The sequence below is a fragment of the Phycodurus eques genome, chromosome 3 (assembly GCF_024500275.1).
Source record: "Phycodurus eques isolate BA_2022a chromosome 3, UOR_Pequ_1.1, whole genome shotgun sequence".
NCBI lineage: Eukaryota > Metazoa > Chordata > Actinopteri > Syngnathiformes > Syngnathidae > Phycodurus > Phycodurus eques.
Window position 1 is genome coordinate 9,663,765 of NC_084527.1, and position 14,839 is coordinate 9,678,603.

The window sequence follows — 14,839 nt, forward strand, 5'->3', positions numbered from 1 at the left end:
TTAACATCTGAACTTATTTTTAAAACGTGAGAGACCACACACATGACAAGGGGGGAAAAAAAATAAATAAATCAGCACGTGTCTTTATAGTGAGTGGTGTACTTGACATGACCAACACAACACACCACACATATTATATTAATTCCACCAACAATGGGGCGTCTCCTCCCTCATAATAAATGTCTGAGACACGTCAACACAACCAGTTGCTCTTTGTATTTGCCAACAACGCTATTGTTTACTTTCACATCACAATCAGAAACCGTAGATTTGTCAACAAACATAAGGATTTGCAATTGGAAATATTCAATGTAAAAATTTGCTACCCAACCATTTCCCAAGGAGAAATGCGAGGGAAAACACAACCAGGACAAACGCTCAGGATAATCTTTTAGAAATATGTGAAAATCAGACTTTTGCTGACTTTGATTGCAAGGGGGGGTGCTTAAATTAGGCCAGATTATCATTATGTGTGTAGTATACCCTACTTTAGGTTGGCTATATACTGCGAAAACTACATTCATCCACTTTGCGCCTGTTTAGGGCAAATTTCTAAATTTTACTTTTTTTCCCCACGCACAAACAACACAAATAATCAAAATACACAATGAAACTAGCAGCAACGCTATTTAAGTAAATACATTAAAATGTCAAATAAAAACAAGTCACATTTCCGAGAAACAAAACAAGACCCTGAAGAAGGCTGATGGGCTGATACATCTTGGTGTTTTTTTTTTTTTTTAAATGTTTTGCGCCCTATAAATAAAGGGTTTTTTTGTTTTTTGTTTTTTAACATTTTGAGACTGGATGTCTTTTTAAAAAAAAAAAAAATATATATATATATATATATATTTTTTTTTTTTTTAATGAATAAACTGCTCGATGAAGAACAAAGATAAATTCTGGATTGTTTTTTTCAGGTCACCTCACATTTGCATGGCCATGTATTGCCAGGCAGAATTCATCGGGCTCAATAATAATTGCCCTTACAAGCCGATAAGAATATTGAAAATATGCCAGTCACGCCCACTTGGCTGTTTGAATGGCAAAGTAAGGGCTGACAGTGCCGTGTCATAACAACACAACGTTCGCAATTGCATGCCTGCTTGGTTTTAATAACTAAAACACCATTTGCATGAATGATAGAAAAAACTGCTGGATCTAGTGGGGCACCGTACCGTAACCCGGTGCTGCCTTGTGTGTACACAACTGATTACAGAAAATATGAGAAACTAGAGTAGCACTCTTTTTTTTCTTTTTTTTAAAGTGAGAAAAGACAGCAAGAAAACTAGCGAGAACTTTTGTGAAGAGGTTAGCTTTCATAAGAAGTCAATCCCAGAGTGCATTTGTTTAACAAGGCTGCCTAGATTGCCACAAAAAGTCGTGTTCACGCTAATTGGTTTGCATGTTTTTGATGAATGGGAGCGAGCATGCAGGAAGGCGGTTTTCATGGGACTAATAGGGCTTTCAGCAAGATCATTACCTCCCAAAAAAAGACTGTCTCGACTTTTCCATTTATTCCTTGCAAAATAATCGCTAAGAACCATCTGCAGCGGGGCTAAAATTACGTGTTTCGTAGCTTTCTGCTGGCGTCATTCAACAATGTCTCCGTGTTTCTCTCTGAGTTCCGATCAAAGCACACAGGAAGTAGAAGCTTGGAATAGAAAGCAAATGTAAGAGGCTTGTGGACATCTCAAATGCACTCAGAGAGGCCATTAATAAAAATAATTAGCAGAGGAGATGAGCGGGGTGGGGGGAAAGGGGGCAAACAGGCAGGGAGCAGCTTGGCAGATGCAAAATCTCATTTCTGTTATTCAATTTATCAGAGACTGAAGCAGGAAACCCACCAATCATTTTAGTAGTGCCTACAGCAGCAAGCTTTGCTATTGTGGATGGACATGCAAAATACAAAGAGGGCCAGAGGGGTCATTAGCCAAGGAAGAAGATCAGATATCACCAATCTATCTTGCTCTAAAGGATTAGACACAGAAAGAGAAAAGGAAGAGGGCGGCTGTGCACGCTGGTGCAGCTTTAATGTACTTTAAGGATGTGGGAGTCATTCATCAACCCACACAAGACGCACGCCCACGCTGTTGGAGGTTCAGGTTCAGGGAGGCCAAGGTAATTATTGCCACGGTAACTCACACGAGTCACATTGTTGTCGAGTAAGCACGCGGGTCTCAACCCTGTGGCTACATGTATGACACAACATGCACATCCTTGAAGGGAAATGTAGGGCAATTACTGAAAACAATTCGTCTGTTTCGCCATACATCGCATGCTGGACAATTGCTGCATACTTCCAACTTTATGGGAACAGTTGGGGGAAGGAAGGCCCTTTACTGCTCAGGCATGGAAAAACAATATCATAAAGTCATTTCTGGGTGCATTTGGTGTGGAAGAACAAGCCCAGCAAACACTTCTGGGACAAACTAGAACAGAGATTGCAAACCAGCAGGACCTTACAAATGGAAAAAAATTCCCACAAACACACGCCACCATTCCCACAGACACATTCCAACATCTGGTAGAAAGTCTTCCCAGATAAGTGGAACTTGTTATTGCTGCAAAAGATATGGATCAACTCCATATTTTTCTTCTATTTTCAGTTCCAGTACATGTAATAAAATGTCTCTAAAAATTTCAACATTGTACCAAAGTTATGTGTTCATTGATTTTTCGCAATGTGGTAGCACACACACACAGAGGCGTTTTAATTTGTTTATGAAACCATAAAAAAAGGAAATTATTATAGAAGAAAGCAAAGGAACAGAAGCATGAACTAGCTATCCATCCATCCATCCATTTTCTGAGCCGCTTCTCCTCACTAGGGTCACGGGCGTGCTGGAGCCTATCCCAGCTGTCATCGGGCAGGAGGCGGGGTACACCCTGAACTGGTTGCCAGCCAATCGCAGGGCACATAGAAACAAACAACCATTCGCACTCACAGTCATGCCTTAGGTGCAATTTAGAGTCTCCAATTAATGCATGTTTTTGGGATGTGGGAGGAAACCGGAGTGCCCGGAGAAAACCCATGCAGGCACGGGGAGAACATGCAAACCCCACAAAGGCGGGGATGGGGATTGAACCCCGGACCTCAGAACTGTGAGGCTGACGCTCTAACCAATGAACTAGCTAATAAAAGGTAAAGTTGGACAGAAGAGCAGTGACGACACCACACAAACACTCTAATTACAGGGATCCTAAATTTACGGTGGATGAAGAAATTTGTAATCTCTGAACCGCAGAGAAAAAGCAGAAGAAAAGTCCTGCCTGTACTGCCATGGTAGGGAAACTGGTAGTGGGAAGTCATGAAAATAAGATGCAGGTAATCAGGAATTCTTGACATGAGCGCATTGGTAGTGGGCGTGTCTGTCTCGCTCTCTGTCGCTCTTTCAAGCGAGGCCACAGACGCCAGCGTCACACGACGGCCAGGCTAACTTCAGTCATTAACCAAAATCCAGATCTTTAACTACACCACTGAAGTAAACTAAACACAAAAATTTTATAAATAGGGTTAGGGTTAAGGGTCAGGGTTAGGAAGGGAGGGAGTTAGAGGAGGAATTGGGGGGTGAATTTTGCAAATAGAAACTATTCACTTGAATGACTAATAATAAAAAAAAATATGTTCGATCAATAACCAAGAAAACGATGGGTGTTGACAATAATGACGATATAGTAAATTCATTCCAATTTACACGGATTCCAGTTAATTCCCACGAATGGTTTCCTACAATGCCAAACCCGTAGTGGACAATGAAAAAGGTGAAGCCGATTTTTAAAAAACTACACTTAAAAGTTTCATGCTGCAGTCGGAAAGAATTAGAAGGACCACACAGGAGACCCGACACTATCCCGCATAAAACTTTTCAATCATAATTTTACTGTTTGCGAGCCACACGTGGGCCAAGCTGTAAAAATAAAAATGAACCCTGAATCATGGCGGTGTCGGCGGGTAATAACGGTTACGATAATGATGTCGGAGGCCGGCGGCAACAAAGGAACGGTGAGTGAAAGTAGCCTACCGTGGTCGGTGATTTTACAGGACACCAGATACAACTCCTTCAGGCTCCTCCCCTCCTTGGCGATGATTTCCACGCACCTACAGCGAAGCAGAGACAGACATTTTAAGCATCTGTGCCCAGGGCTGGCATTATCTGTGCATTATTCCCTATTTTTGGGTGCGTGAGGGCAAAAACAAAACATGGGATTCTTCTGCAGTAGAGTTTAAAAGAACATCTGCAGGGTCACATTTCTTTACATAGTCTGCCATTTATTATTAAATACTTGATGTGGTTCAATTAGCATGCGGTGGCACAACTGGACGGTGTGTGCACGTGTGTCAGCATGTGAATGCCCGCATACACGCTTGTTCACTTCAAAGAGTGCAATTTACATTCAGCACACTGGCCGAGCCAACAGGAGCATGGTGTGCGGGTGTGTGTGTAAAGGTAAAATGAAAGTATACACTAGTGAGGGCCAAGGGGAAGATCAGAGTTTGTGTATCAAGCGATTCTCTTTAAATGCCTCTAATGAGAAGTGTGCTACAACGGGATTTTGATCATCACATTTGACCTATTAACCTTCAGCAGAAAATGTTTTGATCATTATGCCAGTTTTCTTTCATGAATATGTATGTGCCGAAGAGGGAAAATGAACCCTTCACGCACTCAAATGAACATAGATACCCAAGATGACAAAAACAATGCCTTTTTTATGTGAGCAGAGTGGAACACCGTTGATTTATTTGTACATTCAAATATATATTTTGTGCCTTTGGATGTCATTCTGGGTTCTTTTGTGACCTCCTCAAAGAGTTGTTGTTGGACTCTTGATGTAATTTTGGTTGGCTGCACCTTCCTAAGACGGTTCACCACTGTTCCCAAGATTCTACATTAGTGAATAATGGCTCTGACCATGGTTCGCTGGAGTCCCTAAGCCTTGGAAATGGCTTTGTAAACTTTTTCAGACTGATAGACTTCAGTCACTCTGTTTGTTATTTGTTCTTTAAAAAACTGTGATGAGATATTGGATCGCCAACTGGCTCGGTAACCTAACTGATAAAATATAGGCATGTCGTTTCATATGCGTCCCGCCTCTGAGAGGCACAAAAATCAGCAGGGACGCATAAAGTAAGATCAATATGCGTCTTAGGACGAAGAGCGATGGAGTTTTTTTTTTTTTTGGACGAAACAGGACTGACGTGTGACTAATTTGGTCTCATATGCGCCCTAATTTCTGAATGGTGCGGCAAAAGAAAACAGTGAGTGTGTGTAGGTGCCCATACATTTGAGGAAGAAAAAAACATTTCTGTGACTTGAAAGCACACACATGAAACCCATCGTGGCCTCTAAACCAATCAGAGATAGTGAAGGGCAGGGACCCTCCATCTGATTGGCTACGTGCGTGTGCACACGTGTGTGTGTTTGTGCATGCTTTTGAAATGCGGGCGCTCGTGTACACAAAGCTATTTTCTGAAAGTTGAGCTGCATAAATGGAGTTAGTTCCAAATCCTAATGCCACCACGAAGACGTGGGAACATTTTCGATTCAAGCCAGATGAACTCGGTGTCGAGCTGGTATGTCAAATTTGTATGAAGTCGCAACAAAGATAACACAAAACTTAAACTTAAAACCACAAGGTGACTAAATCCATTTTATACACAACCATCCCACCCAATTTCTTCAGCTGGGAACAAAAAACACGGTTGGACATTTCCTGTTTCCCGTTAGCTTGCAATTATGAAACCCTTTGCCCAAACAATGCAAATACAAACGTGACCGTTGTAGCGGATATGCTCCCGCAATCGGAAGTGCCACAGGGACTCCCAACCGCTTGATAACCCCCATCAATGCCTAATAATTTTGGGGAAATTACTAGCTTCACATGAAATCCCAACTTTGCTTTTTCTCGCTCTGACTCTACACAGTAAATGCTCACATTTCCAACTTTAGTCCAACACACGATGGTCTATCCCCTTTTCGTGCGCCGATTTTCCTCCTTTTTACCGTTATCAGTGTTATTTTCTTTGTTTATTTAGACCCCTTTTGTGTGTTCTCTTTTCGATTCCTTTAGATGTCATTAAATATACCAAAGAATTCCACTCTTGGTTTTATTTTGTGTGTGTGCTCTGAGTTTAAGTGAACCTCTGTCATCTAGAATTCAAAATGTCATAAAGTGTAGCAACCTTCAGATTACGAGACTGATAAAAAGGCTTCTCGTAGTTTTTCCAAAATTTTTTACATAAAAAGTGAAGTGGTGCCCTTTCGAGACATTAGTTTGATTTAAAAAAATTAACTTAAAATGACGGTAAACCGGAAGTAACGCAAGCGTCGCTTCCGGCTTATTCTTTTCTCCTAAATGAATTACATTTTTATTTGACCAATATACGCTACACCGTGTATATGGCAAAGGTATGCTCACATTACATACAGTATAGTGTTACAATTGTAAAAGATGTAGCCATTGAACATGTTGACAAAGCAGCATTTAAAGAAAGGCTTCAGACGTTTAAAAAAGTAGTACAAATCTTGAATCAAAACAGGTTGCTTTGATCTACTTGATTCTAAAGCCCCACAAAATGGGGCTTTAGAATCATAAAAATACAAATAAGACCCCCTGCATATATTAAATTGTGAATATGAACCATTAAAATCTGGGCAAAGATACAAGGTACCACTATGCAGAGTAAAAAAAAGAGGAAAAACTAATTCGCTCCTCAGTCAATAAAGTTAGTCAACATGAACAACCAATAGGAAGAGATGTAGATGGATGGGGGTGGGGGGCGGACAAGGTGTTTTGCACAAATGTAACATGTACTTTACGTGGTGTTTACATGTGACATTGATGAATGATTGCTTGTATCCATGCATGCAGTTGTCCCTTGCTTCAAGACAAATTTCTCCTTTGGGAGACGAATAAAGAGAAACCTTGATGCTGCCACATGATATGACTGACAGCGCTGCTTATTCTGAAATGTGTGTGTATGTTCCAAGACTACTTATCTTTATTCATCTGACGACAGGGCAAGTAAAATTCTGTGTGCTTGCTAGTTTCTACTTAACTGACATGTATTGAAAATCGACTGGGAATCTAATACAGAAACATTTCCTTCTGAAAGACAAGATTTGTAAGGTTGGGTTTCTAAGTGCAGCCCCTCCATGTGTGACATATTGCACTGTGGAATCAGGGAGCGACAGATGCATGTGTGAGCAAAGTTCAAATGTGAGCCATATTTCTAAAATTCTTCTTTTCAGGGCGAAGCTAAGGCTGTTCAAATGTGCACTGGCCTATCTGCTTTAGTTCACTGGGCTGCATCTTTCTACTTCCCTTTTTCTATTACATTCCAGTTGCAGAGGTCCAGGGAGGCTTTTCCATGTTATCAGGCCATGCTTTCACTATTTTCTATTCTGTCTTCCCATTTCGTCCTCTTAGTTTGGTCATGTTTGTTTGTCGATATGGGTTTCCTTTGTACACTCACCGATGTATTCACGTTTGGTCCACATTTTTTTCCTGCTTTCAAACTTTTAATTCGCTATGGGGTCATAAAAATGTCAGTCCGTACTAATGGTATATTGACAAAAATCTATCCACATGAAAACACATTCAGAGGCTGTTAAGTGAAGGGCTAAGCTACAGGTGGCACTACCTGTAAAGAAATTTGTGGACTGCTTTTTTTCTATAAGTCATATTCACATCATTGATACAGTATCTTACCCACAGAAAAATAGGAGGCTCAGCAGTAATTATAAACAGTGTAGCTTGATCATTGTGACACTGTAAAATCTGAGGACACATGACTAAAACTTACACTAAACAAACACACATGCTCATATTGGCCTACCCAGCGGTTTTATATTCCACAGTCGCCAATTTTCTGGAGCGTTTCATCAATGCCCTCAAGTCTCCTCTGGAATAAAATGTGCCTCTTTACCTTGGCCAACAATCATATTGAGATGTAAAAACAGGAGATAGTGCTCCTCCATTGTCGTTGTTTGTTATCATGTGCCGTTCTGTCTGATGGGTTCAAATAGTATGACAATTTCCCACCATACTATTTTGGAAAGGAAAACCAACAGCACCAACGCAAGGAAAGTGTAGCTACGAAAAGCTGTGCCGAGCCGGTACTGTGGCATTCCTGACGTGTCAGGACATTCAAAAACATCAACTCCTACACTGTTCTTCAACATAAAACACTTGCACCACCAACTTAAGCTTCAAAACCATCTTGTTCAACGTAGGAGTGTTTAAAATGTCGAAGTCTGATTTGTTGCACATATTGACACCAATATTGTTCGATATAGTGGGAGATTAGAGGTAGGTTAAGCATTCATAAAATGTCATTGTGCATCACTGCAGTCTTTCATAAATACATCCATTTTCTATAGCGCCTATCCTCATTAGGGTTGTGGGTGAGCAAGAGCCTATGACTTTGGTTGAGAGGCGATCACAGGTGACATATAGACAAAAAACAATTCACCCTTAGGGTCACACCTATTGACAATGTAGAGTCGTTAGTTATATTAGCAAGCATGTTTCTGGAATGTGGGAAGCTGGAATACCCGGAGAGAAAACACACACAAGCACGGGGAGAACATGCGAACAGCACACAGGAAGGTCGAAGGTGAGATTTGAACCCTCAACCTAACGAACTGTGAGGCAGATGAGGTAATCATGAGATTGTGCTAGCATGATCAAGGTATTCTCCATGCAAATTCAGAAAACAGTCGTACTGACTTAAAACACTGGATGTGGATGTATGAATATCAATATAAATATATCTGTTGAAATTTAATTTGTAAGGATATGGCCTTGGAAGGCAGAAAAATACCTGACATGTCGAACCCAACAATACACGATAACAGTCCTGCGCTCGAGATTCAGTTGAGCCAGTGCAGCCGAAATACCAAGCTGTGTGTCTCGGGGGCAGCGCAATGGAGCTGCTAATGAATAAATGCGCTGGAGAGAGCCCGCCAACAAAGAGATGAGAAGAAAGAAGGGATTTAGGAATGCCGTGACGGAGGCCGAGCCACAGTTGCATCCAGTGGGAGCTTGTTACTCTGCGCGCTCGGGGTCCCGAGGGTCACCGCGAAAGCAATTAGATCAGAGATCAGTGACTGAGGAGTTGGAGTCAGCGAAGATGGAAAGACAGCACAGCAGGAAAGAGAGTAAGTAGGAATCTAGGAACAACAGAGGAGGGGTGACAGAGCTGAAGCAACAGGAGAGGAAAATGGGGGAAGGGGGGAGGATTAAAACAGTGAGTCTGAATGAAACGGAAGACGGATAAATTGAGGAGTGCCGCTTTGGTCAGGAGTCGGCAGGAAGCGGGAGTGCGGCATGTGAAGGCGTAGGTCAAGCCACATGAAAGAGCTGAGAGATGCAAAAAGCTCTCGCCAACCCCCACCCATAATCCCCTCACTAGAGATGTACCGATACTGATACCAGTATCAATACTGTATGTCCGTACTAGTACTCCACACTGATATCACTTTACTAGCCTGACATATAACTTCCGGTGAGGTGGAGAAGGAGCCATGTCAGCCGTGTGGACATACTTTAAGGTAAACACAGATGACAACACTTGTTAGCCGACTGCCAGTTATGCTCTGCAAATTGGATAATGAATTACGCCTGGGCAGGGACGGAGTTGCAGTCAGTGTTTCTTGAGCCCCGTCGCCAGCTCCGCTCAGCACAGCTCTGTTGCGGCCGAGTCAGTCGCGCTCCCGTCACAAAGCAGCTGCAGCGCGACACATCGACTAAAGAGAAGCGATGGTGTGATAAAGTATCACTTCAGATGTCCTGTCACAGTTTTATTTTATAATCTGTGGTACTCTCAAGAAACTGCCTTGTATTTCTTTTTACTCACTTTATTCTGTTGTTAACACACAGAGGTAACATGGCATCGATATTCCAAATTGTATATCTAACAGACTCTAGTGTTCTTTTTTGCATCTTTATTTGTTCTTTGTCTCTTAGCTACTATGTGTACTCGTTTTACACAGTGCCCCCAAGTGTTCAGACTGAGAGACCACATAGCTGAAATGTCTCGTGTTACGGGACACATTTAAGTGAATTGTTTGGGGAAAAAAACAAACAAACATGCAGTTGGACGTTAAAATGTCAATAATGACAAGTTGTTCCTCTAGAAATTGTACTAGGTACTCATACTCGGTCTGAAAAAGTGGTATCGGTGCGTCCCGAGTGGTGACACAAGCCAGAGAAAACCACACAGAGATGTGATGCTGCCAGATATATAACACCTTAAGGAAGAGTACTTGGACAAACGAGGGAGATCAACAGGGACGCAAGGTAGTGCAAATGATGGAGTAAGGTCAATTAGGAAAAAGAGGCAGCAGGTTTGGCAGCTATCAGGAATTTTTTTTAATACTCAGGAAGGGTAAATTAAGGGCAGTGAATGCTTGAAAGTCACGTAGCATTCAGAAGATCTGCAATTTTTGAAAAGGCCTGAGGAAAGGTATGTATCTATTAATGTCCAAGCAGATCAACAAGTTCAAGAATAAACTAGTATTTACTGAAGTCAGTGAGGGGAAGATTGAAAATGATTTCCATCCAAAAAAGCCTTCACTGATGTTCTTTGGAAGAGACATTGTCATGTACTAATAGAACTGTTAATAAAGCAATATTCATGCTATTATCTTTTAGGGATTGCTATTACTTACCCGGGTGTACACATCAGTAACAAATGTGTCATGATGGGACCAACGCAAGATTTACTTAAACACGGCGCCCCGTGTTAATGAGCATGCGCAAACTGAAGTCCTGTTTTGTGCGCTTGCATTTCAAGTCACCAACACATTCCGTCCATAGTAGAAGTCGCATTTGTTTTTGTCATTGGGACGACAACATACAAAGATCAGATTTAACAAAAAATACGAGTTGGGCATCATACCCTGCAGTGTGAACGTAGCCTAACTGTACTGGGGTATGTCTTCGCAAGTTAGCATTTGCAGTGCAGCTATAATGTAATTTATTTCAATTATACTGATTATAACTGCTCAAGGATAAACTCTACGTAGACTCTACTGCATATATATTTTGTATTGTATACAGCACATTGAAACAGATCACACACACAGGCATGCAAGGAGCGACGCCAGAGGGGTGTGCAAACAGTGCTGACGGTGCTAAAGTGAGGCTTTTTTCATATATAATCTTAGTTCAAGTGATTTTGTTATTTAGTTTATTTCATACCAGATTTTTATGGGTTGGTTTGTCCAAACAATAATATCACAGCAACTTAGTTACGTAGGAACTTATTAAGTGACGAAGATCATTTTAGGGCCCTTATGACACAAATCACTGAGGAGGATTTCAATAAATAAATAATCAGGAAATGTACGATAAATGTGAAATACAGCAGACACTCTGAAGGTATAAGGAAGCAACAAAAGCAGTATTATACCATAAAGAATGGACTATTAGAGGGATTTATGGACAATCAACACAGGAGAATGAGGTGAAGCGTAAGTGACAAGTGAATTGGGAAGACGAATTGCACAACCACAGAAGACATACACCTATAACAGAAATTTGCTGATGTATAACATAGACTGGAGAAGTCATTTACACAACATACGTTGTCAGCTAATTTTCACCTCAGTCCCATTTTGCAGGAAAAAAACAAAAATAAAATTTCAAAAACAAAATCACAATATCACAGTCTCCATGACAACTGACGGAATGTTCAAGTAATTGGTGCAACCGGCAGGCAGGTGACAGAAGTAAGGCGGTAAACCACACCAGGGTTCACCGAGTGTCACCATGCTGTCGGCACAAACAGCTCGAGGGGATCCATGAATGTCACTTGATCTTATTTCTACATTTGCACACAAGCAGAAATTAAACATGGTTTAGTTTGAGGAAAAACACTGGCTCGGGGGTACTTAATCATTCCTGAAGGATTTTTCTATTAAAATGTCATTATTGCGTTCACATAATTGCACTGAGGACCTTGCTGAATCTGTTGATCAAATTCATCCAAAGAAATTGCTGTTGTTCGACATGCTCAGGACGAGTGGCCAAATTTTCACAGCTGTACACATTTTACTTAAGTGCCAGTTTTTAAGGCATTTGGAGGGCACATGCTTAATCTAAGTAATGAAATTAGGAAAAGGTAGATTTTTCTGTTTTTTGCAGTTCTAAAATGTGACTATTTTTATATTTTAACATATATCAGATACAATCAGTTGTTGCTAAAACAAAATAATTATTGTTGCGGTTGATCATACTAATCTCATAATATGGGAAATATAGCCACTAGGACTGGGCAGAGTATATGTTAGTCTTGAGTTCAGACGATGGTAGATTAGTTGTGTCTTGAAGAAAATGGAGGCAAAATTGGAGCGTGCTCATTGGCTTCACCCAGCTGAGGTACTGTTGAATCACTCTCAAATCATTTGTGGCCTGAAGAAGAACAGCACTCACTTAATTGCAACACTGTGCACTGACTAAAAGTGAATAGTTTACCCCGGTCAACAAGTTCCCTCAACGAATAACCTGTTAACTGATTGATGATTTGTTAGATATTGACTCAAAAGCCACAGTTTAAAAATGGAAGATGATGAACCTTTGACTCTTGATTAATCTTTAATAAAAGTGTAAAAGTGGCTACCAAATCTTACGTAAAGTATTATGTGAATGTCGGAGATGCGGTGGTTACAGAACTCTATGTCTGATGGTAACTGGGGGAACTGATTTTCTTTGTTTTAATCTCCATTTACCACTGGCCCTTGTGACATGATTCATTTCCTTCAGATATTTCCCTCGGGTTCAGTTGGATTTCCTTCTCTACAATGACTCAAATACGCTGAGGAATTTTTCTAGATTTACAGTGTTTCCAGTTTGGCTGAATAGAAATGCACAGAGAATGTTAGTCTTACCAATGTCTTGATTCAAAAAGCAAAACAAAACAAAATAACAACAAAAAAGTTAATTGCTGTCATGAAAACGGTGGACAGTGTTGTACTTTCCGAGGAACAAGTTCAAACCGTTGTTAAGCCGTGCCCTCCGCTGCTGCCTGAAAACAAGGCGGAGCGAGGTCGAACAAGGAGCTGATATAGGACAAAGGGATGAGATGACGGTCGCTTTGTGCGTGTCATTATGTAGCCTGTTGGCGCTTGTGCTTGAATATGTCTTTTACAGACGAGGCTAATCTTTTTACATGAAGCAGCCAGACTGGCAGCAGGAAGAAGAACGGTGACGAAAGTTAAGAGAAGCGGGGAGCCGTAATTATCACAAAGAACGCAGACAAACAACAAGTGTAGCGTTTCTCTTCAGCAAGACCGCACAATGGCTCGAAGACAAAGACAGAATGGCCCTTTGGCCAGGTATACAAGCACGGTGCCCATCAAAACAGGGCCTCGTCTCATTGGGCTCTTCACACGGCTGACAATTACACGGCTGTCTGGGCATACAAAAGAAGCAGGGGAATCGGAATGGGTAATTTTGGCGAGAAGAGAAGCATGGCATGCAGTGAGCGGTTGAAAACATAAAAGCAGCAGCAAGAGGAGGAGGAGGTTTCAGACGTCCACGGCTGTCTTTAGACTTAATGAAATGGAAGGGCGGAGCGGCAGAGAGCAAGGCTTTACACTTCTTAGGAAAATGCTCTCGCAAAATGATTCTTGTAGTGAATTTTCTTTATATCACCCATAAATCCCAGCGCAAGCATAGGGACTCAAGGTTCTGCTTCCTCAGAGTTTCTCTCACGCTCTGGGCTGTTCTGGACAAAAGAAACTTTTTTTCATTGGGGTACAATAATCGGATGGAGAAAAAAAGATTCATTATCGGAAAAAGGGCACTTTCATTTTTAAACAGGGAAATAATCTTAAAAAGAAGGCAATACCGATATTACTCAATAAGAGAATGTTCATTACATTACAAAACAATGAAATCCTAAGGCTATTTATTTGTTGCTTTCTATGTGGCTCATAATTAAAACTGGATTGTCATAAATAACATTAGCAACAGTATGCGCTCACTGTTATGTCTTTGTTTTCTGCCTCTGCTGCAATGAAATTACATTTTATCTTTTGCCTTTATTACAAATGTGATGGGTTATAATTAAAAAAACAACCTCACAGACAACATCCATGTTTTTGAATTAGTGTAGATTTAAAAAATATAGAACTACATTGTTCCACTCACAATCACACAAAGATGTATTTTATTTATTGTTGTAATATGACTAAATGTGAAATCCAGCAGCCATTGCCAAGATACGTATTTTATCACTATTTGTTTGAGCATTCCAATCATCTGAATGGGGGTCTGCTGCTGCAATTAGGGTCTGGCTGATTTCCCAGGCCGCACTGCTGTACCCACCACACAAATAAGAATCACATTCCTATTGTGTTCCACAGCCGTTTATCATGTTTTAAACCAATTCAGCGAATAATGGTAAGGCGGCCCAGCAGGTTGTCATTGGTCCGCTCCAAAATGTGCCAAAGGGGTCATAACTGCATCTATAAATGTCCCGTCACTGTGGCTTTCCTGTTAAAGTGGTGGTTTTCGAAGAGGAGAGGAAAAAAAAAATAAAAAATGAAAAAAGTAGCTGAATGGGCATCTTTGCAAGCCTTCACAGCTAACGGAACGAAGAGTGTAGTCTCATCATGTAAGTTGGGCTTGAAAATACTTTCTAAGGCTTTAAGCATGAAATCTTTGGACGGTAAAACCTGACTAATTCGACAAGACAACTTCACCTCTTAACTCATGGGCCTAAATCCCGTCCAAAGTGAGTCAGTGACGAAGTGGCCGATTAGCTTGATCAAAAAAAGACTTAGTGAGGTTAAGTGGCAGTTACGCACTTGAAGCTGACCCAACT

The 14,839-nt window shown here is 41.0% G+C and overlaps 1 protein-coding gene across 2 annotated transcripts in view; it reads right to left on the reverse strand.

The window, feature by feature from the left end:
* fbxl17 (F-box and leucine-rich repeat protein 17) overlaps positions 1-14,839 on the reverse strand; it is a 245,879-nt gene that overhangs the window by 72,439 nt on the left and 158,601 nt on the right. For both annotated transcript variants that reach the window (XM_061671939.1, XM_061671938.1), the window contains exon 9: positions 4,026-4,102. In XM_061671939.1, the coding sequence (XP_061527923.1) occupies positions 4,026-4,102 (77 nt within the window). The remainder of the gene's footprint in view (positions 1-4,025; positions 4,103-14,839) is intronic.